Raw genomic sequence first — 24,536 nt, forward strand, 5'->3', positions numbered from 1 at the left:
ATATATTAAAGAATCCTCACTTCAACTCAAAGCTTGGTGGCATGGGCGAATCAAAGCTCTCCAAAATCTCGGTCTTCCCTCCGCCACTCTTTTTCTCCTCCTCCTCATCACCACCGAACCACCGTGCATACCAAGGGGACGTGGAGGCGGGTTGTGGCAGATCCATATTGTTCGGAGACTGGACATTATTGGGCAGCCCATCTGGAAAGTCCTCAACAAAGATAGGCATATTCTGCGGGCCGCTTGTGACCTTATCAAACATGATCTCAGCCCCCTCTATAAGCGCGAGGAGCACGCCGCCGAAGAGAGCCGAGCGGGAAGCCGGGCCGAGGCCTTGGCGCATCTGGAGGAATCCGCCTGTGGCGGCACCTGCGAAGATGGAATTCCAGGAATCCTCTTTTTGCCTTAGATATACCATGGAACAGTCAAAAGCGGAGAAAAGACCACCCCAGGCGGCAAAGCGGCCGCCGATACGAAGGGCGTGCATACGGACGGCTTGTGAGCCTCCAATGATTCGCTCGCCTTTTGGGGAGTTGTAGATGCCTTTCAGGAAGTGGACAGCCGATCCGCCCACGAAGCCCATGCCAAAGGCGCCGCCTAGGTCATCCAATATGCGATCGGGGCAAGGTGATCGAGTGGTTTCTGGGGTTGCCATTGTGATCCCGTATGGAATTAGTCTTGGGGGTTTTGTGAGGGTTTTGGGGGCAGAGAACCTTTATAGAGTTGGTTGGAGCAAATCCTCTTCAAAAATTTTATTTATTTATTTATTAATGTGTAAATATTTAATTAATTTCGTATTATATTGTTGTTTCAATTTTATCACCAAACTTAGTCGCTGAACTTTCTTTTTATTTCAAATAGACCCCAGGTGTTTTCTTCCTCCGCCTTAAGAGAATTGAATACTTAGACATGCTAATGGGATGAGGATAGAACTACCGTTTATTAAATAAAATAAAATAAAATAAAAATTGGGATGGATCAAGGCCAAACCATGAACTAGCCATATATCAATCACCCATTTAAAAATTGGAATTATGTAGTAGAATCTGTAGGAATTGGTTAAAATTATTAACCAAAAATTGAAAAATGAAAATGTGTGTAAAAGTGGAAAATGAAAAGGTGTGATTACGTGTCAACTTCGACCAAATATTCGGACTTGATTCGATGGTCAAATTATAAAAGAAAATAGACCCACTTATTCTACGCGTCGAGTAGATCGTCGTGGTATATTTGAAATCTCGAAACCAATTTCGGATGAATAAGAAATTGCAGATCAAATTTGGAAGAAATGGAGTGTTGCAACTTTTCGAAATGATGCAGGTTTTGGTCAAGTGTTGCAATTTTTTTGAAAGGATGCATATTTTGGCCCACACTACTTCATTTGAACCCTTTCTACATCTATAAATAGAACCCTATGGACATGATTTTGGATACACCAATTGCATTGAGCATTCATTCTCCTCTTACAATTCTCTCCTTTTTAAATTCCATAGCATTTCATACATTTCCTTTGTAGAGCGAAAATTCTGTCAAAAGTTCGTCGGTTTCTTGTGGTTTGAAGTGCTGCTACCACAAGTTGTGAATTCATTGTATCTTGGGAGACAAGTGTCATTCACCGTGAGTATCGTGGCGGGGCAATTTGTTTTAAGGAAAGAGATAACATCTCGCTTTGAATTATTCTCTATTTCGACTCCTTCTTAATCCTTGTTTTGCATAATCTTTATACCGAAACTCTATCCAAATTTTCATTCATATAAATTGTGTTTTGATCACGCTCTTGTGGGTTAAAACTGGTCAAACAAATATATCAAAAATCAACTCTTGCATAGCCATTTTTATAAGTCGTCTCCAACAATCTTAAGACAAATTTTGTATCTTTGTGGTTGGTTGTGGACAAACATTACTTTGTTTGAATAGTGCTTTGTGTACTATTCCTCCACCGATATTATCATCATTTTGTTGAACTTCTGTTTGTGTAACAGAAATGATTACCATCGGGATTTCGTCAAGTCAAAATGGTTCCAATAATGTGGTATCACCCGTGGCCATACCGTTGCATAATACTATTATCCCACATGGGGGAAAGTCGAAAAAATTTGCAGGAGTAGACTTCAAGAGATGGCAACAAAAGATGCTGTTTTATCTCTCCACTCTTAATTTGGCTAAATTTCTAAAGGAAACTGCACCGACTGTACAAGAAAGGGAAAATAATCGTGAATCGATTATTGCTTTGGATACATGGAAGCACTCGGACTTCTTATGCAAAAACTATATTCTAAACGGATTCGATAATACACTATATGGGGTGTATAGTTCAAAGGAATCAGCCAAAAAACTATGGGATTCTTTGGAGACAAAGTATGAGACCGAGGATGCTGGAACAAAGAAGTTCATTGTTAGCAAATTTTTAGACTATAAGATGGTGGATTCCAAAATCGTAATTAGTCAAGTGCAAGAGATTCAAGTTTCATTGCACGACATCCACGCCGAGAAAATGGAATTGAGTGAATCATTCCAAGTGGCTACCATTATTGAGAAACTCCCTCCTATGTGGAGAGATTTCAAAAATTACCTCAAGCACAAACGTAAGGAAATGAACTTGGAAGAATTGATTATCCGCTTGAGGATTGAAGAGGACAATCGAAAAATCGAACGAAGGTCGGTTGATCAAGATGGTGCAAATTTTGTTGAAATAGAACCAAAGGCAACAAACAAGAAACGAAAGGCTAATAATTATGCACCGCAAAGAGACAATTCCAAGAAGGCTAAGAAGTTCAAAGGGAATTGTTACAACTGTGACAAGGCTGGACATCGTTCAAGTGAATGTCGAAAGCCAAAGAAGAATGCTCAAGCTCACATAGTTGCAAATAACACTCTATCCGATGGACTGCGAGAAATGAGTTTATCTGCAATAGTGTGATGAAATGTTCAAGTTGAACGTTCTTACAATTGTACCGAAGCAAGTCGTTATGAATAAAACTATAAATTTCGTTTACTTGCTTGAGCCTTCATGTTTGTGGCATAGTCGATTAGGACATGTGAATTACAAATTTTGTGCAAACTAATGAATCATAGTTTAATTTCGGCGCATAAAATCAATCCTAATCATAAATGTGAAATATGTGTTGAAACAAAATTGCTTAAAACACCGTTCCATTCAATACAAAGGAACACAAATCCTCTTGAATTGATCCATGGCGATATATGCGATCTAAAATTTGTACAAACTCGAGGTGGTAAGAAATACTTTGTGACATTTATTGATGATTGTACAAAGTTTTGCTATGTCTTTCTTTTGGGAAGTAAAGACGAAGCCTTAGATGCATTCCAAACCTATAAGGCTGAAGTTGAAACACAACTTGAAAAACGAATAAAAAATATTCGTAGTGATAGAGGAGGTGAATATGGGGCACCGTTTGAAGATTTTTGTTTTGAACATGGAATTGTTCATCAAACAATGACACCTTACTCTCCTCAATCAAATGGTGTTGCAGAACGCAAAAATCGAACACTTAAAGAAATGATGAATGCCAGGTTAATAAGTTCGGGTTTACCACAGAACATGTGGGGGAGGTTATTTTAACCGCAAATAGTCTTCTTAATAAAATATCTCTTAAGAAAATGGAAGAGACACCATATGAACTACGGAAAGGACATCCTCCATCCCACCAATACTTGAAAGTGTAGGGGTGTTTGGCTAAGGTTGAGGTTCTTAAGCCTAAACAAGTGAAAATCGGTCATAAAACGATAGATTGCATATTTATTGGATATGTCAATAATAGTAGTGCATATCGATTTCTTGTACACAAATCCGAAATACAAGACGTAAACGAAGGGACCATAATTGAATCAAGGAATGTGACATTCTTTGAAAATATTTTTCCTTACAAAGATAAGAAAAATACGAGTTCTAACAAGAGAACATATGAAACTATCAATGGAACTTTAAATGAGGAAGAATCAAGACGTAGAAAAAGGGCTAGGACTTTCAAGACGTTTGACCCATATTTTCTAACTTATATGGTAGAGGATGATTCAAATACTTTCGATGAAGCAATGTCTACACCGAAAGCACCGCATTGGAAAGAAGCTATCAATAATGAAATAGATTCTATAATGCAAAACCATACATGAGAGTTGGTTGATTTACCTTCCGGTAACAAGCCTTTAGAATGCAAATGAATATTCAAAAGGAAATTGAAAACTGACAAATCCATTGATAAATATAAAGCTAGATTAGTTGCCAAAATATATAGGCAAAAGAAAGGACTTGATTTCTTTGATACCTACTCACCCGTGACTAGAATCACATCGATAAGGTTGTTAATTGTAATTGCGGCAATACACAATCTTGAAATTTATCAAATGGATGTAAAAATAGCATTCTTAAATGGTGAGTTAGAAGAGGAGATTTACATGGAGCAACCTGAAGGGTTTGTTTCTCCTAACCAAAAACATAAAGTGTATAAACTTGTTAAGTCCTTGTATGGATTAAAATAGACTCCTAAACAATGGCACCAAAAGTTTGACAAAACAATGTTGTCAAATGAATTCAAGATCAATGAATGTGACAAATGTGTATATATTAAACATACATCGTATGCCTATGTAATTGTATGTCTATATGTGGACAACATATTAATAATGGGCAATAGTCACGAAATGTTGCTTAACACCAAAAAGATGCTAACAAAGCATTTCGATATGAAAGATATGGGTGTGGCAGATGTAATCATAGGGATTAAAATTTCTAGAATGCAAGATGAAATTGTACTTTCATAATCTCACTACATAGAAAAAATACTTAAGAAGTTTGACGTATTTGAAGAAAGTCCTGTGAGAACTCCTCTTGATCCGAGTATGCACTTAGTCAAGAATACGGGAAAAAGCATATCACAACTAAGGTATTCACAAATAACTAGCAGTCTTATGTATATTACAAACTGCACTCAACCGAATATTGCTTTTGCGATGAATAAATTTAGTAGATTTACAAGTAATCCAAACCGTGATCATTGGAAGGCTTTGACGAGGGTTCTAAAGTACTTGAAGTATACCTTAAGCTATGGATTATACTTCACAAAATATCCTGCGGTACTAGAAGGATATTGTGATGTGAATTGGATATCCGATATGAAGGATTCCAAGTCCACTAGTGGTTATGTATTCACCATTGGTGGAGTTGTTGTATCATGGAAATCAACAAAGCAAACGTGCATAGCTCGATCAACGATGGAATCTAAGTTTATTGCTTTGGCCAAAGCTGGAGAAGAAGCAGAATGGCTTCGAAATTTCTTAGAAGATGTTCTATGTTGGCCCAAGCCAGTACCTACGATAAGTATACATTGTGATAGTCAATCAGCAATTGGAAGGGCTCGAAGTAGCATGTATAGTGGTAAGTCTAGATATATTCGTCGTAGACACAACACCATTAAGCAACTGATCTCAAATGGCGTTATCTCCAATAGATTATGTGAAATCAAAGGAAAATATTGTAGATCCACTTACGAAAAATTTGCCTAGAGATCAAGTGCGTTGCCTATCAAGAGAAATGGAATTAAATCTTACTAAGTAAGAGTTTTTGCAATGGTAACCCTACCTTGTTGACTGGAGATTCCAAGATCTTAGTTCAAGGAACAACTAAGTTGTGAAAATTCCATGAAACACTTAGGAAATTAGAATTCCTAACTCATTCCTTGATACTAAAGTGCTTTCTGTAGAGCGAATAGAGGCTAAGATTATCTTTTAATGATTTCTATATCTTGATTAAGTCAAGTGAAGTAGGGCAGAATACTCTTAATAGGAGGTCGCCATGTAAGTGTGAAATGGGGCCGCTTCGATAAGAATTGTTTAAGGTTTGAATTCTCTAAACACTTATGAAACCAAGAGGGGTTTAGGGCAAAAAATGAACAAAGTCATGAGAACTAAGTACAGAATATGGAAGATATCTGTGTGAGTACTGTTGTCTTAACTTACACCAAAGGTTGAGTGGTTCAAGACCTATGATTCACCAATTAGCCGAGTAAGTCCGATAGTATTTCACTAAGGGAGGTTTAAGGCCAGAAACCACCATCCCTGATGCAGTATTTTTTCGCACCCTCTCTACATTGCATCATATCATCGCATTTGTATATGCGTACCCGAATTTCCATTCATATGGGGGATTGTAGGAATTTGTTCAAATTATTAACCAAAAATTAGAAAATGAAAATGTGTGTAAAAGTGAAAAATGAAAAGGTGTGACTACGTGTCAATTTTGACCAAATATTCGGACTTGATTCGATGGTCAAATTACAAAAGTAAATAGACCAACTTATTGTACTCGTCGAGTAGATCGTCGTGGTATATTTGAAATCTCGAAACAATTTCGGATGAATGAAAAATTACGGACCAAATTTGGAAGAAATGAAGTGTTGCAACTTTTCGAAAGGATTGAGGTTTTGGCAATGTGTTGCAACTTTTTTGAAAGGATGCATGTTTTGACCCACACTACTTCATTTGTACCATTTCTATATCTATAAATAGAACCTTATGGACATGATTTTGGATACACCAATTGCATTGAGCATTCATTCTCCTCTTGCAATTCTCTCATTTCTAAATTCCATAGCATTTCATACATTTCCTTTGTAGAGGGAAAATTCTGTCAAAAGTTCGTCGGTTTCTTGTGGTTTAAAGTGCTGCTACCACAAGTCGTGAATTCATTGTATCTTGGGAGATAAGTTTCATTCACCGTGAACATCGTAGCGGGACAATTTGTCTTAAGGAAAGAGAAAACGTCTCGCCTTGGATTATTCTCTATTTCTACTCCTTCTTAATCCTTGTTTTGCGTAATCTTTATACCGAAACTCTGTCCAAATTTCCATTCATATAAATTGTGTTTTGATCACACTCTTGCGGGTTAAAACTGGTTAAACAAATATATCAAAAATCAACCCTTACATAGCCATTTTTATAAGTCATCTCCAAAGAATCTCTATGCTACGGTAGGTACGAAGATGTTAATTAAGTGGATGTAGCCTAAAAGAAGTATTACATTAAACACATTTAGCCTGGTTAGGTTTTGTTAAAAATCAGATTGTTAGTGATATTTGATAAAAAATTATAAAAATGCTTCGTATTAAGCCCTTGTTTGTGCTCCATTATTTCCATCAAAATATAGTTTTCAATATTAATTTGATCCCATTTCAACCAAACAATTTTTATTAAAATAATGTTACACGCAAATCTAAAATTTTTCTCTATTTTTTTAACCACACAGTTTTCATCAATACACTATTCAAAAATACATTTTTTGCTAAAAATGGGGATCAAATAAAGGCTAAAGAATTACATTAGCCTTTGCCGCATATCACTCCTAAATTTTGTTTGTTTTATTTTGTTTTTTGGCATGTTGTGAAGCTGTCAAGCTGTATTCTATGTGTAAATGGAAGGAATGCAAATTTCAGATGGCCTCTATATTGTAAACTGTCTTTATACTATTTCACCAAAGCATGGCATTGAACAAGGATAGCATTCTAATCAATTTGAGTTCTAATTTTAGTTATGCATGTGATTCTGATATGGATGATAAGGTTGCCTTCTACAATCAAAGATGCTGCTCAAAACATGACTCAAAAGAATGGTAGAATCATACATTTTTACTCACTGCTGGAAACTTCTCTACCATTATCGTTGGCATCATCATCCACATCCTCGTTCATTTGGGCCAATTTCACTAGCGATGGTTGACGAGTGTGTTTTACTCACAAGTTTATGCTAATTTTAACTTGATTGTGAGCTAGATTTTGCGTGTATTGAATGTTTTTAATGTATTTATTATTGTTGTTTTATCGGATTGTTGAGATGGTGAAAGACACAAGAAAACTCATCAAATAAAGCTATTGAAGTGAATCAAAAAGAAATTGTGGATAAAAGGACAAAAGAGGTAAAATACAATGTAGATTGGACGAGTGGCGCCAAGGTGCCACATGCTTTTGTTGTCAATTTTACTTTCACAAGTATACGGATCGTAACAAGTAATATAATGAACCTATGAGTCTGGATTATCGTTTCCACAAGGACTATACTTTAGCACTTAATCTAATCTTTTTTTTTTACCACTATTTAATTGAAACAAATAAAAACTTGCATGAATTGAGTTGTAATCTAAATACTAGAAAATATATGGGCACACACGCAATTTGTTTAGAAATCAAATAATGAATGGACGTTAGGGCAAATAATTTCACCTATTAATCATCTTTACATTTTAAATTAAGACTTACATATAATGTAGTATTCGATTGAATTCTCCTATTAAATTCAATTTTTTAACCAATTCAATTCAATATCTCTACGCGAATCTAGCTTAATTAAACGAGATTTTTATACTAGGAATTCAATTATGACTGCAATAATTAGTGTATATATCTCTACTCGTTATACCAATTTATCGAATTTTAATACATAGTCTAAATCGTAAACTCATATCTCAATTCATAAAGGATTCACAAAATCATGAAATTAGTGATCAAGTAATTTAATGTATTAAATCCATTGTAAAATCAACACATGAAAAAAATAAAGATCAAGAATCTTAATTAAAAACATAAAGGGTCCCAAATTAGGTTACATTATTCGCCTTAAAACGAATTTTAGTTATTCATAATAGAGGAAGGAAAACAAATAACAATAGTGAAGTCCATCACCGGGTTTTGAATTTAGATGTAAATTAGTGGATGAATTTTGCACCAAGTTCTTCTTGTTTCTAGATCTTGATTTCAAACCTTTGAATTGTTTTTTTCTCCTCTTAAATTTGCTCTCTAATTCTCAAGTTATATTCTCCTTATTTCAATGTGTGGAATCCTTTCAAAAGTGAGTGAAATATGTATTTATAGGTGTTTCCATGTGTGTGTCAAAAGTAGGACTTCACAACGCTCCAAAATGCGCCCTAGATGTACCCAGGGAGTGCCTCAGCACCGTATGAGAGGCATTGCGGCTCTGTTTTGGTGGTGTCGCTTTCGAGTAAAAGACAGACAACACTTCTTTTAGTAGTTTTATCATGACATTCTCTCTCTATGTTCGATTGAAATGATTCAAGTTGGATTGTAAAGCTAACTCAAAGGGCTACAACTTTACTTGAAATAAATATTTTCCAATTCAATTGTTTACTAGGTCAAAAATGGGTTTTAATCTTGAGCGAAAAATTCGGAGCGTACTTAAGCAGTTGAAAATCAACACCATGTCCATATTTTGATCATATTTCATTTCTTTTGATTTCTAATTGCATCCAATTGGCTCATAGCATTCTCGAATCTTCATCATGAGATTTGATGCCACTTTTGAGTATTTACAATTTAGTCTCCAAACTTTGAATCTTGTCCCTTTTCATCAATTTTCCACTTCTTCATGTGGCAGCTCAGTGCCACTCATCAAATCTACATTGTATTTTGTCTCTTTTGCTCTTTTATCCACAATTTCTTTTCGATCCATGGCAATAGCTTTATTTGATGAACTTTCTCGTATCTTTCACCATCTCAACAATCATATAAAAAAAATCTAATAAACACATTAAAAATGTCCAATACTCGCAAAATTTAGCCCGCAATCAATTTAAAATTGGCATAAACTCGTGAGTAAAACACACTCATCAATGGTCTACTTGGGACCTGTTAAACGATGAATCACATATCGACTAATTATCAAAATGTAGACTAATATATAAAAGTTTGGATTATTCATCTAACAAGGTTGACCTTCTAAGATAGTCCCCAATTTTTAATGTGATATCAGAGTTTATTGAGGTCAAACAAGTAATTTAATCTTATTAAGACTCCAAAAACAAGTATTAATTTCAAGATTGATTTGATCAAATGAGTTACTATCTTATCAAGACACTAAGAGATAAATACCACATTGATTAATTACAAAAATAGAAACTAACGTATAAGGGTTTGAACTATTATTCTTAACAAATTTAATCTTTTGAAATAAAATTTCAAGTCTTAATAGAACCTATAGCAGTGTGTACATAATCAAACTTCTATACAAATATTGTTTCACAATAAGCAACATGATCCTACAAATTCAAGCAAACAAGGCTAAAGAAAGAATAAAGATTATCAACCTCCAATTTTTTCGTCAACCTTTCGAGCCGAAAGCCATCCTCTCTCTAGAAACTATTGGATGGTGTCACGGAATTTTGCTCCAAAGATCATCAAATCTATGTTGTCTGGTTTCAGTTTTACATTATCTTTCTCTACCAAACAATCAATCTAAGTGGTTTCAATTCACAACCAATATATTCACCTTGATTGCTTCTCAGTCTCACTCACAAAAGGTAAGATAACGGTAATGATTGTAGCCACAAAGGCATGAAGGAAAAACCAATAAAAAGAAACACAAGAGGATAACCAAGACACAAAGAAGCCACAGATTTTTGGAATCACAAAGCAATTAGTTTTTCTCCCCTATGAGCAGACACATTTTTCTCAATTGCACACACAAATCATGCACACAAACGGCTAGGTAGGAGCACATATATGTAGGGTTATGTTAAGCTTTAGTTTGACCAATAATAAGGTTACATTGGCCAAAACTCAAAGTCATCCAAAAGGTAATATAAATGGGCTAGGTGGAGCCTTTGAATTTGATTGTTGATAATTATTTCACTCATCGGCCGAGACCTATGAGATATATTTCGATATTTAACATCACAACCTGATATTTATTAGATATCAAAATCCAACAGATCGCATGCTAAATCTTTGAGAAATTGTGAAAAGTTACAGTACTTTGACTTCATTAAAGAGGATGGGCATTTTAAATTTAATCTTAAACATTTTGAGATAGACAATATAGAGAATTTAGAGGAACAAGAAGATCTCCAAGTATTCGTCCAAAAAGTCAAAGGATCCAAAGGAGAACCATGATTCCCTTTTTTGTATAAAAATAAGATTTTTAGTAAATTTTAATAAAAGTTGATAAAATACGTAATTAAAGTATTGATAAAAGTTGTGAATATTTGAAAATGAATTTGAAAAAATAGAAGTTATTCAATGACATACTATCATATAGCATGACGATATCTACACTTTTTAAGTACAAGAAGATATAATAATAATAATAATTCAACCTAAGAAAAACTATTTATTATTAGAATTAACATAAAATAATAAAATTAAAGTTTTCGTTGGTTTTCCATTTTTGTAAGAATGAGAATGAAAAATATAGTCGTTACGAGTCCCATACAAGAGATAGAAATTCAAATTTGATGGTTTGATGTGATGAATAATGATCATATTTTTTATTTTAATAGAGAAAGAATGGAAAACGAAAGGGGCTTAATAAAAAATTGGGAAAAAAATTTGTTGTGTCATCCCCAACTTCTATTTTTTTGAACTTCTATGTCCCTAACGCTTAACTTCCTCCGCTTTCATAGTTACCTTTGACATTACCAAACAACTCTCTTTACAAAACTTCTTTAGTATTCTATTCCGTTCTATCGCTCCGATTATACAAAATGGATCCTTCTACTGGACCCGCCAATCATGACCCGCCGGGCAACGATCTGACAGCGGCGAACGAGGAGGAGGAGTCATTATGTCCAACAGTGCTCGACCTCACGAGTTTCCAACTCCACGATCTTGAATCGGTGGAGATTCCGCCGAGTCTCACGGAGTTAGACTTGACGGCAAACCGTCTGTCGACGTTAGACCCCCGCATCTCCCAACTCTCCAATCTCAAAAAGCTTTCTCTTCGTCAGAACCTTTTTAACGATGACGGAGTCCAGCCTCTCTCCACGTGTCACGTCGTTTGCGCCCTCGAAGTACCAATTCTATCCTTCTCCTTTATTCATATATTTTTCAAGTTTTATCTTTATTATGAATACATTTCACTGCTTTGATTATTAAATTAGTGTATTTTTCATGTATTTGTTTAGTTTCTGTAAGATGTGAAGAAAAAATACCAATTCGTAACTTGTTTGGTTGTGGATGTAAAAGTTATATTTCATGTTTACTCCTGAAGTTTTAAAACAAAGCTGTGTTTGGCTTATCATCATCATCACCATCATCATTATTTGATATTACTATTGTTGTTATTCTTGGATGCATTTGGACTGGTTGTGACATTTCACAAGCAAAAGGATTGAAAATGAATTAATTTGCGTTCAACCATTTATTATTTTGGATATTTAACATTTTCCAAGTTTTGGTCATGTTAAATATGGTATATTTGAAGATGGCGAATTAACAAAATAGGATGCAATGGCATGAATGAACTTGATCATGTTGTTTTCTTGTCCCTGCAACAGCATCTTAAGCTCAAAAAAGTGACTTCTGTGATGGTGGATTAACAAAACAGGATGCAAAGGCATGAATGAACTTGATCATGTAGTTTTCTTGTCCCTGAAACAGCTTCTCAAGATACATTTGAATGTGTATTTGGTTGTTTTATTGGTATGAGCCTTTCAATGTTGTCTTCAACTGTTATTATTACGTGGACAAAAGTACTGGACATTGAACCACCTAGCTAAGTCTGGTTCTGCTCAAGTTTTAAATGGTATTGGTATTAAACCAGTTCTAGTTAGGTTTTCAGTTCTGAATCCTAGAACTGAAAGCCAGAACTTTTTTGATAAAAAATATAGAGGCTAACTGCACCCCTCATATGGAAGAATCAACCCAATGTTAATCTCGTACTCTATATGCAATGACATTTTTTTTTTCATATAAATATGAATATGGAATACATGTGCGTGTTTCTTTACTACTTTTTGACCATTTATTTTTTTCTTCAGGCGGCCCTTTGATTTCTATATTTTATATGGTCAAGATGGCCCTATTCTTTAGGGCTGACAATTATGGATCTAGAATAGGGGAAAAAACGAGTTATGAAAAATTCAGTAGAAGAATTTTAATTCCCCCTCTTCTTGCTGCACTTCAAGTTTAATTTTTGTTCATTTGCTGCCTGGATTGAATAAAATTCATTTAAGGCAAAGGTTTCTTCTTCTTTTAGGATTTATGAAAAATTTGGGGTCCTATTTCATATCCACGTCTAAGTTTGTCTATACATATATATGTACAAATGTGTGTGTACGCATGGGATAATGAATCTTATAACTTGAAGGAACCAAACTGGAATAGTTGGTTCGATGTTGTCAATTTATTTTCACAAGTTTACGGACCGTAACAAGTAATAGTGGACCTAAAAGTCTGGGTTGTCGATCTCACAATGACTATATTCTAGTACTTAATTCAATTTTTCTGTAACTACTATTTGATGAAAACAAATAAAAAGTTGTAGGATTTGAGTTTTAATCTAAATTCTAGAAAATAAATGGATGCATACACAATTGTTTGGAAAATCAAATAATGAATGGACGTTAGGGCAAAATAACTTCACCTATTATTCACCTTTACATCTCAAATTAAGATTGTTATCTAATGTAGTGTTCTGTCGAATTCTCTTATTGTATTCAATTTACCCCTTTTGGATTCTCATTGAACCTATTTAACTAATTAAATTCAATATCTCTATGCAAATCCACTTAGTTAAACGAGTTCTTCGTCTTAAAAATTCAATTATGATCGCAATAATTGGCATATGTATCTCTACTCATTACACCAATTTACCGGATTTCACTACATGGTCTAAATTCTAAACTCATATCTCTATTCGTAAAGGATTCACAAAAATCATTAAATTATTGATCAAGTAATTTAATGCATTCAATCCATAGTGAAATCAATACATAAAAAAATTAAAAACCAAGAATCTTAATAAGAAAATATAAAGGATCTCAATTGGTTATATTATTCGCCCTAGTAATGAATTTAACTATTTATAATGAAAGAAGAAAAACAATCAATTGTCTTAAAATAAATCACCGGATTTATAGTAAAGATGTAGAAGAAAAATTAGAATTCTTGCACTAAGATTTTCTTCTTCAAATCAATGCGTTGAACCTACAATTGCTTGATGTTTTCCTCTTTTCAATTTCTCCTTTGATTCTCCAATTATGTTATCTTGTCTCTCAATGTGTGAAGAACCCTCCAATTCCCTCCTCCACGGTTGTATTTTTGTCTTCTTCAAGTCTTGGAAGAGTTTTAGTTGAGTTGAGCTTTTAAAAAGACGAATTTTACTTAAAAACCCTACTTGAAGGCAGCGTGGCGCCTAGGCGCTGCAATTGAGCACCTAAGCGCTTAATTTTAGGAAAAATAATAAAAAACATAGTGCTTGGGCACTGTTGTCAATTCGTCGCACTGCACAGCACTCAGTATTTCTATCATAACTTTTTTTTCCGATGTCCGATCGAGGCGATTCACGATGTGTTGAAGAGCTAACTCAAAGGGCTACAACTTTGCTTCAAATACCATTTTCAAATTCGATCATTTGTTATATCAAAAATGGGTCTCAATATGAGTTTGAAAACGATGCATGCATTTTTTCGGTTAGAACTTGATGTGTGATCATACTTTGATTATATTTCATCCCTTTGATGTCTTTATTTATTCAATTGACTCCGAGTACTCTTGAATCCTCATAGTGAGGTCTGACACAACCTTTGAGTATTTGCATTTTAGTTCTCGAACTTCGGATTTCTTACAACTTAGCCATTTTCCTCCAATTTTGTCAACTTTTGCTTATTTCTTTCAAATTCTTGTACCTTCATTGAATTTTACCTATTCAACACGAAATGCAATAATTTAGACCATAATTCATCCGAAATGAACTAAATATCATCGTTTTAAAACCTTGAATAAGTGTATATAATACACTTATCATTCGGTTCCATAATGAGAGATGGAACCAATGGTTGCATTTTTAAGATACCCATTGATACTTGGTTTGCTTCTTTTTTGGAACCAGACCAAACTGGACCGTGCCACCCCTAGATATTAACTTATTATAGGGTGGCGTGAAAACATGACGAATGAAGGATAGATTTATCCCAGAAAAAAGATGAAGGGAAATTTTCTGTAAGCCTCTTCTTTCCTAAGTACCCTTTGTTTTCCTAAATAAGTTTATCCAAAGCACTTTATTATTGCAGTTAACCCCTATATTGTAGAAAATTTATTGTTTAGCAGAAACTCATTTCAGACTATTTCCTTTGTATTGGTAAACTGTTGCTTTTCTTACAAATAATATGAATGCATGCATGCTTAAGAATAGAGCTAAGCAATCAGCCTTCAACTTTTAGCTGTGCTCATGTTTTCCTTTACTGCTGTATTATGCATGTGTGCTTTCGGGTGCTAATTTATTTCTTATACAACAGCTGTACTCATGATATTGCATCTGAGAGTTTATTGAAAGAATTTTTTGGACCTGAATATGAGTTGTTTCAAGAATTCTTTTAGCATGTCAAAATAACAAGAAAAAGTCTTTTATTATTATTATTTTTTTTCAGGAGCTAATTCTCCGGGATAATCAGCTGAAGAAAATTCCTGATGTTAGCATATTCAAACAGCTTCTCGTGTTTGATGTTTCTTTCAACGAGATCTCATCTCTTAATGGACTGTCCAAGGTCTCCAGCAACCTTAAAGAGCTCTATGTTTCTAAAAATGAAGTTACAAAGATGGAGGAGATTGAACACTTTCCTTTACTGCAAATTCTTGAGCTTGGATCAAACAGATTACGGGTCAGGATTTAAATTCTCGAAGGAGATGTGTAAAATGCTATTAATTAACTGTCATAAACTTCCAATAAATGATTATGTTCCTCGTTGTGCAATTTTATTTCTTTGTTTCCAAGACAGAAACTTGTACACTTTTTACGTAGGAGTAGTAAGTGTACAAAATATATTGTTTTAGAAAGTTGCCTACTTTGAAGCATGTATTTCTGGTTTTAAAATAGTTGCCTGATTTTGAAGTACTTTGCGTATAGGTAATGGAGAACCTTCAAAACTTTTCCTTTACTGCAAATTCTTGAGCTTGGATCAAACAGATTACGGGTCAGGATTTAAATTCTCGAAGGAGATGTGTAAAATGCTATTAATTAACTGTCATAAACTTCCAATAAATGATTATGTTCCTCGTTGTGCAATTTTATTTCTTTGTTTCCAAGACAGAAACTTGTACACTTTTTACGTAGGAGTAGTAAGTGTACAAAATATATTGTTTTAGAAAGTTGCCTACTTTGAAGCATGTATTTCTGGTTTTAAAATAGTTGCCTGATTTTGAAGTACTTTGCGTATAGGTAATGGAGAACCTTCAAAACTTAACAAGCTTGCTAGAGCTATGGCTTGGACGGAATCGTATCCGAGCTATTAATCTTTGTGGGTTGAAATGCATTAAGAAGCTTAGCCTGCAGAGTAATCGTTTAACTTCCATGACAGGATTGGAGGTATTCAGTGTTGAGTCCTTTTGTGATTGAAGAACTTATGTATGAAACTCTTTTTATTAAACTCTATGCAATGCTTGCATCAATTATTTTATTTTATTTTATTTTATTTTTTTCTGTGATTTGCAGGAGTGTGTTGCATTAGAAGAACTATACTTGAGCCATAATGGTATAGCAAAAATGGAAGGCCTATCAACACTAGTTAATCTCAGGCTGTTGGATGTGTCGGCTAACAAGCTTACAGAAATTAATGACATCCATAAATTAGAACGGTATATATATCTAGTTTACACATGTAGTTGCACTGCACATCCCCATACATTTGTTCTCACTGTAAGTCGGTTCTGCAGGTTAGAAGATCTATGGCTTAATGACAACCAAATAACTTCACTAGAAGGAATAGAAGAGGCAGTTGCCGGTTCCAGAGAGAAGCTCACTACCATCTACCTTGAGCGCAATTTATGTGTACGTATATCTTTTCTTCTTAGTGGAAATTAGTCTGCATTGTTCAAACTGGGAACATCATTTCAATATAATTGTCAGCATCAGTTGGTTCTTAGTTTAGAGAATTCTCATTGGCCTTCCGTTAGTATTTCTATTATGATAGCTTCTTATTATGCTAAATCCATTGTACACCTTTAGCCATAACATACCAGCATGCGTCCACTTTTTCGAACAGTTCGTTCTTTGGGAACCTTGTGAATGAAGTAGGCTTCAAGTTGGTTTTCTTTAAGTGTATTCTACTCACTAGATCGTGTAGAAATACTTGTATCATGTCTTGTTCTTGCAGTTCCATACTTAATTTTGAATAGTTAGTCCAACGGACTACAGCTGAATTGCTGGATTACATCAGAAGTTTTTCAGATGGCAGTGATTATGGGTGTAGAATTTGTTTTTCCAAGATCGAATATGATTTAGGACCATAATATACCCATTTAAACTTGATCTCTGATTGCACAGTCATGTCTATTGACATTTTTCAGGGACTTCTGTAAAGTAATTATAAGCAAAAACGTCAAAAAAATTTCTTGAATACTGCATTATCAAGACACTGGAATTATAACTTGCATTTCCTCCCATGACAGAAATTTGGAGATATGTTTTAGATTTTTGTATCCTCTATTTTGCCCACTTGTATCCCGATTCCAATGTGTACCAAAATCCTACTTGTTTTCTATCATAGTGCATTGAGAAATTAGATTTCATCAATGTTTAAAATGCGGTTGGCCAGTTATAAGATTTTCTCCAGTTTTCTTAACACCCCCCCCCCCGCCCCACCCCACCAAAATGCCTCCTGGTTTACTCTGTCAAATTTTAATGAAATATCAAGTTTTTATAATGCTGCTTCTTCCCCCTGCAGGCTAAATCTCCAAATTATATTGCCACTTTGAAACAAATCTTCCCCAATGTTGAGCAGATCGATTCAGAAGTTTTTGCATAGTATATCTGATTTGACGTATGGACGAATTTTGGAATGAACTCATACAAAGAGAGGAATCATGATGCTGACACTGGATAATTCTCAAGCTAAATATCCTTATTTTATGTCTACTATAAATCTGATTTATAGCCCAGTCTAGTAATTCCCTGAGGCTACATTGGAGAAGTTTTGAACTTTTTCAGGCGCAGACTTGCATTCGAAAACTATATACAACTTTCTCATGCAATCATTTATAATTCTTACATTCCAGTATTATTTATTTGAAGAGTTATCGTATACCAAAAAACTGATGTCTTGTTTCTTAAGTGGGGATTTAAAGCATTTTAGGATTAAGGAAGCACTTTATTGTGGTTAAGAAATCAAAATTATTTTTGATTCATAGATTCGTCTTTATTATTATTATGTTTTCATGTGAGCGCACCTATTATGTAAATCGCAATTGATATCTTGCATTTTTGGCCCCGTGTTTTCAAGTTCATTTGGAATAGAAATCTATCAGGATTGGGAGAAATTGCTCCTACAATGAGACGTGAGAAAGCCTCCAACTAAACATGGCACATTTCAATGCTTTAGTGGAACCTTCTTGTAAAGATGTGTTGGTCACAGAACGATTCAAAACCTATTTATAGAGAAATTATACAAAACTTTAAATCGTAAAAATTGAAATGGGGCACAAGGTCGCTAGGATTGTTTTTGCCTTGAAAGAGCTCGAATGTTCAGTCTAAAAAATCTAATCATTCATTGAGTATTTGTCTAGGGATATTGCTCCGGATCTACTAATCTCAACCGAGAAAAAGTACATAGATATATGAAAAAATTAAGTTCTTTTTTTCCTCTCTATTGAAAATCAGTAACCAACACTCAAAAATCTCTTAAAGATCATACAGATCAAACCTCATTCTTACTAAAAGAGTAAAGATTACAACACACAAATCCTAGTTACAAATTTCTAAAGAGAACTCTAACCCATAGAGAGAGAGAGAGAGAGAGAGAGAGAGAGAGAGAGAGAGATGAAGAGAGAGGGCCAGGTAAATGTATAGATGAAGAGAGAGGGCCAAGTATATGTATTCATTCACATTAATCGATTTCAATTCAGGGTCAAGAAAAAGTCACTATATGATAGATCACAACCCACTTAACAAAAGCAAAATGCATGTAGCATGAGAACATGTTTTAATGAAATGGGCCTCAAACCCGATTTTGAGAATAATGTAGCTTAACAGGACAAGTAAATAGTGAGGCAGCCTAACATTTAACAATCTCCGCCTTGTGGAACTATTAATTGGTCTCAACTAATGGATCTAGACATCACTTAGCTTCAGTTGCTCTAAGTATTTGCAAAAGAAAAATTTTTAAGTTAGTTCAATTTTCAACATATAAAAGCTTGATATTCTATCACTAGGTCATTACCTTCGAGTGATGTTTAGAATCTTCAAACGATTTCTAAATTTATTAAGAGTTAGAATTTTGGTTTCTACACCAGAGAGATTAAATTCTGTAGAAATTTTAACTAAACGGATCAAACATTTCTCAACCATGTTTCTCACAAAGTGAAACTTTATATTCACATGCTTTGTTCTGTCATGATATACTGAATTTTTGCTGAGATGAATAGTATTTTGATTATCAGTATAAATCCTTACATAATCATTCATAGAACTAATTTCATTTAATAACCCCCTTAACCAAATACTTTATTTAACAGCATCACGTGCAACAATATATTCAGTCTCAGTGGAAGACAGAGCAAACCAATTTTTATCGTTGAAATTTCCAACTAATGCATCTATCATACAAGTAATGACATAAGACGATATGGATCTTCTCTTATTAAGGTCACTAGCAAAATCCAAATCAGTGTATTCTTTAAGCGTTATTCATTCATTGCTTCTTTTAAACATCAACCCTAAATCAGAAGAACCTTTTAGTATTTTATCATCAATTTTATAGCTACCCAATGTATTTTACCTAAATTTGCCATAAAGCTACTTAAAATGTTAATATCATGAGCTAAGTCAGGTCTGGTACATACCATAAAGTACATAATAGATCTTATAGCATTGACATAAGGGACATTTTTCATTCTTCTCTATTCATCCTTAGTTTTGGGTGACTGATTATTGGACAATTTAAAATGATTGACAATAGGCAAAGAAACATGTTTACACTCAAGATACTTTTTGACAAGGCAAACCTTGTCACTTTTTTAATTTTATTTCATATTCCTTAGGTTGATTCATATATATGACCTCATTAAGATCACCATTAAGAAATGTTATTTTAATATCAAGTTGATCCAGTTCCCAGTCAAAGTGAGCAATCAAGGCAAACAGAATTCTAATGAAAGTAGGCTTTGCAATTGATGAAAATATTTCATTGTAGTCCACTCATTCTTTTTGAGTGAAGCCAGAAGGCTACTAATCTGGATTTATATCTCTTGTTTTCTGCATTGAAATCTCTTTGCTTGATTTTGAAAATTCATTGACAATCTACTACCTTTTATCTTTAGGTATGTTAACTAAAATCCATGTTTTATTTTTAATTAAAGAATCTATTTATTCATTCATGACTTCTTTCCAAAACTTAGAATATAGGTAGTTAATAGCATTCTCAAAAGTAGTAGGCTCAGAATTTAAGGAGTTTAATGTAAAGAATAGAGTAACAAAATTATCATTAATGAAACTAGTTGAAGATATTATTTTTCTTCTTTCTCTATCTCTTGTGAGTTGATAACCAGCAAGAAATGGGTTAATTGATTCAATTTCTGATTCGCTTTGATACTTCAGATTGAGTAGTCTCCACCTCAATCAAATCATCTTGATCAGTAGCATTTTCAGTATGATTTTCCAAAATAGTCTCTTTGATAGGGCAAATTCATTAAATTTCATATCGACAAGTTATTGCAGGGAATGTCAAAAATGACATTCCTGCTAACAATAGCTCAGAAAAACACATTTTAAGGATTTAGGTTCAAATTTACCTTTACTTTGATAAGCTAGAAACTTTAAGTCTACTATAGTCTGGTGTCTTTCCTAGCCACAGGTTTTCAAGAACTTAAAAGTCAATAGCATTAGATGTACTTCTATTTATAAAGTAGGTGGCAATTTTTAGGGTTCTCTCCAGAAAATTTTGAAAGACCAGAACTATGAAGCATATATCTGACCTTTTCCAATAAAGTCGTGTCCATCCTCTTAGCAACACCATTTTGCTAAGGGGTGCATATTATAGCTCTATGCCTTAGAATTTCAAACTCTTTACAAAAGGAATCAAATTCAAGATTACAATGTTCAAGTTCATTATCAGTTTTAAGTGCTTTGGTTTTCTTATTTATTTGATTTTCAATCATTAATTTCCATTGTTTGAAAATTTGAAAGGTATCAGATTTTATTTTATTTTATTTTATTTTTTTGTCTTAAAAGAAAAGTCTATATTTTCTTTGAAAAATCATCTACTATTAGTAGATAGAACTTAAATCTACTTAAGATATTTACAAAAGCTTGACCCCATAGGTTAGCACGTAAATGGTCAAGATAGAGGTGGATTTATGAATTCTAGTATTGAATGGTAATCTTGTTCCAATTATACATTCTTCATAAAAATCTAACTTCTTAATTTTATCATTTCCAAAACATTCAAGTTTATTTAAGAAATTCAGTCACTTTTCAAAAACTTGGCCAAGTCTTTTGTGCCAGATTAAGGACTTATTAGAGGTAAAATTTATAGCTGTAAAGTTGTGCGTACTAAAGGTTTAGCATAGACAATTTAAATTCCATTTAACTTAGGATACGAGATGATAGCTTTGTTATCATAATCCAGTTTTATGAGGCCTTTGTGAATCAATATATTGTATTTGTAATCTAATTCTCTCAAAGAAATTAGATTTCTTTTAAGTTTAGGAACATATTTGATATCTCAAGTATATAGTTATTATTCAACAACAGTTTCAATTTTCCAATTTCCAATTTTCTTAATCTGACAACTTATGTCATTTTCCATCTAAATTTGTCCTCTATTTAGATCAACAAATTCATATAACCATTCTTTAATGGGACATATGTGAAAAGTGTAGCAAAATCAAGGCCTCATTCATCTGAATCTCTTATGATTGTACTAACAAGGACGACACCTTGAATATCGGGATCATAAACCATCTTAATTGTTTCTTTCTTCCATGTCTAAAATTTTTTAAAGCAATTCTTTATTACAAGTCCTACTTTTCCGCAATAATAATATCACCTGGCCTGGTTCTTCGTTTTCACTTGATTCTTATTTTTATGTTTGAATTTCTAATTCAGAGATTTTTCTTTTTTGGAAGAATTAAAATTATATTGATTTTTTTTTTAATACTTTGGATCAGTTTTTCTTTTATATGTAGCCCTTATTTGAACTCAATTTTTAGCTCAAGTTCTTTATTTCTTAAGGTAGAAATTAAAATATCAACAGTAAGATCTTCCCTCTCATATATTCTAAGGCATTTTCTGATGACCCTTGCATTTTTCATTTAGTGAATTTAATAGCGCAACAACTTGTTGATCATCAGATAGATTCTCATCACGTTTAGCAAAATCTTAAATTAATTTTGTATATTTGTCAATATTTTCTTCTAGCCTGCAAGAGGAGTCAAATCTAAAGTTATAGAACTGTCTTATAAGATAACATTTGTTTGCCATGATTTTAGTTAGATAAAAAGTTTTTAACTTAGCCCATAAGGTCTTAGCAGTAGAGGTCTCACCAACTTTCCTAATCATATTATCAAATAGGTGAAGAAAGATGGAACTCCTAGCAATCTCGTCTAATTCTTGTCTTCTATAGGCAATAATTTTAGCGGCCCATGTCCCGTCAAAGGCACCATCACACCTCTACACAAGGCTCTCATTTTCTGGCGCCAGAGACGGAAGTCTCCAATACCATTCCATGTCTAAACTTCAAATTTTTGTGCAGCGATCATGTTGACAAATATATTTACAAAATTAAAACAATACAACAAAGTATTATTGTTTCAAGCAATTCAGTGTAATAGAAGATATTGTGAATTTCTAAATAAATCAAGTGTGTGAGTTTGTGCTTACTTATCATGCAATTCAAAAAACACAAGTTTACTATTAGCAAGTATGATTGTCAATTTGAAACAGTTTAAGGAGTGATAATCCTTGATTCCACCTACTCTCTCAAATTTCCAGACCCTTACAAGAGATTCTGGACAAGGAAAGTAATGATAGATTCCTTATCTTATTAACTAGTTTCAGAATTGACAAGAATAGTTAATAGGTAACGGGAGAGTTTTAGGAAATTCCAAAGTCTGAAATCTCAAAATTTCATAATGAAATGAGCAATCAGAAAGTACCAAAGTTGAACCAAGAATCCCAATTTATGCAGAGGAACCCAATGAGTCATCGTGACTCACTAAAACTTGACAGTGAGTTAGGAACTCAGTAAGAATCATAGCGAGTCAACTCAACTAGCCAAAACTCGATACGAGTTGTACGATCCACCAAAACTCAGTAGTAAATCAAATCAAAATCGTCAAAACTCAATATAAACAACAGATCCAAATGAGTAACAGAAAATTTTAATCTTAGGTGGTAACACATGATCTCAAAAGATCTTGTAGATCTAACGCAAAAAGTACCAAATTATCACTAAGAGATCTAGTCAAAGGTTAAATAGAGGGTAGATCAACAAATAGAAATTCCAAGAACTAATTTCTTATGCAAAACTTCAAGAAAAAACTACATCTGTAACTTTAAAAAAATTTAGAAATAGGGTTTTGAGAAAAAAATTGGTACTAAGACAAATCCTTTGAAAAAGAGGTTCTGATACCACTTGTTGGTCCCAAAATGATTCAAAACCAACTTGTAGAGAAATTATACAGAAATTAGAATCGTAGAAATTAAAAAGGGTCACAAGAACAACTTAATTGTTTTTGCTTAAAAGGGTCCAAATGTTCAGTCTAAGAGAACTAATTACTCGTTGAGTATTTGCCAAGAGACATTACTCCAGATCCACTAATCTCAATCAAGAAATAGTATAGAAATGTATGAATACATCTCTTCTCAAATACAAATTAGTAACCAACACTCAGAGATCTCTTAAAGATCATATAGTTCAATCCTCTTTCTTACTAAAGGAACGGAGATTACAACAAATAGATCCTAGTTACAGATTTTCAAAGAAAACCCTAACCCACACATAGAGAAAGAATAGCTCAATTACAAATCCTTTTTAGATGAAGAGAGAGGGACAAGTATACGTATCTATTCATATCAACCGGTTTCAATTCAGGGTAAAAAATAAGTCACTTGTATGGTAGATTACAACCCACTTAACACAGCATAAGAGAAGGAATTGAATCTGGCCTCTTTCGCCCTAGGTCTGGGATCGATCCCCTTTACCTAAAGGGGCGAAGCGAGTAATTCCTCTTCTAGCTAGGCGCGTGTATCTGTCCAAGAATTGCTCTCTGCCCGAGTTGGACTTTCTTCTCTTCCTAAGGCCTAAGCTCTCTTGCTGAACCTTTATACCTAAGTCTATCCAATTACAGGTGCTAGGATAGCTTAGGTAGGGGCTCTTCACGCTTCCTTCCCCGATACTCCAACATTTCCTATTTGTGATGGCAGAATGTATTTATATAGTAGCTTCTATTTCTTGTATCTTGAGGAGCTTTTCCTTTTCAGGGTTTCAATTGATCCTTTCCGGAGAATTAGATGGTCTTCCTGAACAGGCCTTGGTAGGTAATATCGATGAACAGCTTTGCTTACTTCCCCATCTCTCTCGATCT

The 24,536-nt window shown here is 33.8% G+C and overlaps 3 protein-coding genes across 3 annotated transcripts; 2 read left to right on the forward strand and 1 right to left on the reverse strand.

The window, feature by feature from the left end:
• Positions 1 to 16: 16 nt before the first annotated feature.
• LOC111365789 (mitochondrial import inner membrane translocase subunit TIM17-2-like) lies at positions 17 to 736 on the reverse strand. Its single transcript, XM_022986311.1, has one exon. It carries the CDS (start codon positions 653 to 655, stop codon positions 17 to 19), a length of 639 nt encoding a protein of 212 aa, XP_022842079.1. The 5' UTR covers positions 656 to 736.
• Positions 737 to 1,984: 1,248 nt separating this feature from the next.
• Positions 1,985 to 4,134, forward strand: LOC111365553. The gene is made up of 3 exons (XM_022986111.1): positions 1,985 to 2,504; positions 2,697 to 2,914; positions 3,898 to 4,134. The coding sequence occupies exons 1-3, from the start codon at positions 1,985 to 1,987 to the stop codon at positions 4,132 to 4,134; spliced, it is 975 nt and encodes a 324-aa protein (XP_022841879.1).
• Positions 4,135 to 11,418: 7,284 nt separating this feature from the next.
• Positions 11,419 to 18,101, forward strand: LOC111366135 (protein phosphatase 1 regulatory inhibitor subunit PPP1R7 homolog). Its single transcript, XM_022986816.1, has 6 exons — positions 11,419 to 11,809; positions 15,389 to 15,619; positions 16,177 to 16,323; positions 16,450 to 16,592; positions 16,671 to 16,785; positions 17,681 to 18,101. Exons 1-6 carry the CDS (start codon positions 11,504 to 11,506, stop codon positions 17,759 to 17,761), a joined length of 1,023 nt encoding a protein of 340 aa, XP_022842584.1. The 5' UTR covers positions 11,419 to 11,503; the 3' UTR covers positions 17,762 to 18,101.
• The last annotated feature ends 6,435 nt before the right edge of the window (positions 18,102 to 24,536 follow it).

Source organism: Olea europaea, chromosome 17 (genome assembly GCF_002742605.1).
Source record: "Olea europaea var. sylvestris chromosome 17, O_europaea_v1, whole genome shotgun sequence".
NCBI lineage: Eukaryota > Viridiplantae > Streptophyta > Magnoliopsida > Lamiales > Oleaceae > Olea > Olea europaea.

What these genes read in the sequence shown, in the direction of transcription:
- LOC111365789 (XM_022986311.1), bottom strand. Translation starts at nt 655, where the DNA reads ATGGCAACCCCAGAAACCACTCGATCACCTTGCCCCGATCGCATATTG.
- LOC111366135 (XM_022986816.1), top strand. Translation starts at nt 11,504, where the DNA reads ATGGATCCTTCTACTGGACCCGCCAATCATGACCCGCCGGGCAACGAT. An exon ending in ACGTCGTTTGCGCCCTCGAA is followed by an intron (nt 11,810 to 15,388) that starts GTACCAATTCTA and finishes ATTTTTTTTCAG; the next exon opens with GAGCTAATTCTCCGGGATAA. An exon ending in GACATCCATAAATTAGAACG is followed by an intron (nt 16,593 to 16,670) that starts GTATATATATCT and finishes TCGGTTCTGCAG; the next exon opens with GTTAGAAGATCTATGGCTTA.
- LOC111365553 (XM_022986111.1), top strand. Translation starts at nt 1,985, where the DNA reads ATGATTACCATCGGGATTTCGTCAAGTCAAAATGGTTCCAATAATGTG. An exon ending in CGCCGAGAAAATGGAATTGA is followed by an intron (nt 2,505 to 2,696) that starts GTGAATCATTCC and finishes TTGTTGAAATAG; the next exon opens with AACCAAAGGCAACAAACAAG. An exon ending in AAATGAGTTTATCTGCAATA is followed by an intron (nt 2,915 to 3,897) that starts GTGTGATGAAAT and finishes TACAAAGATAAG; the next exon opens with AAAAATACGAGTTCTAACAA.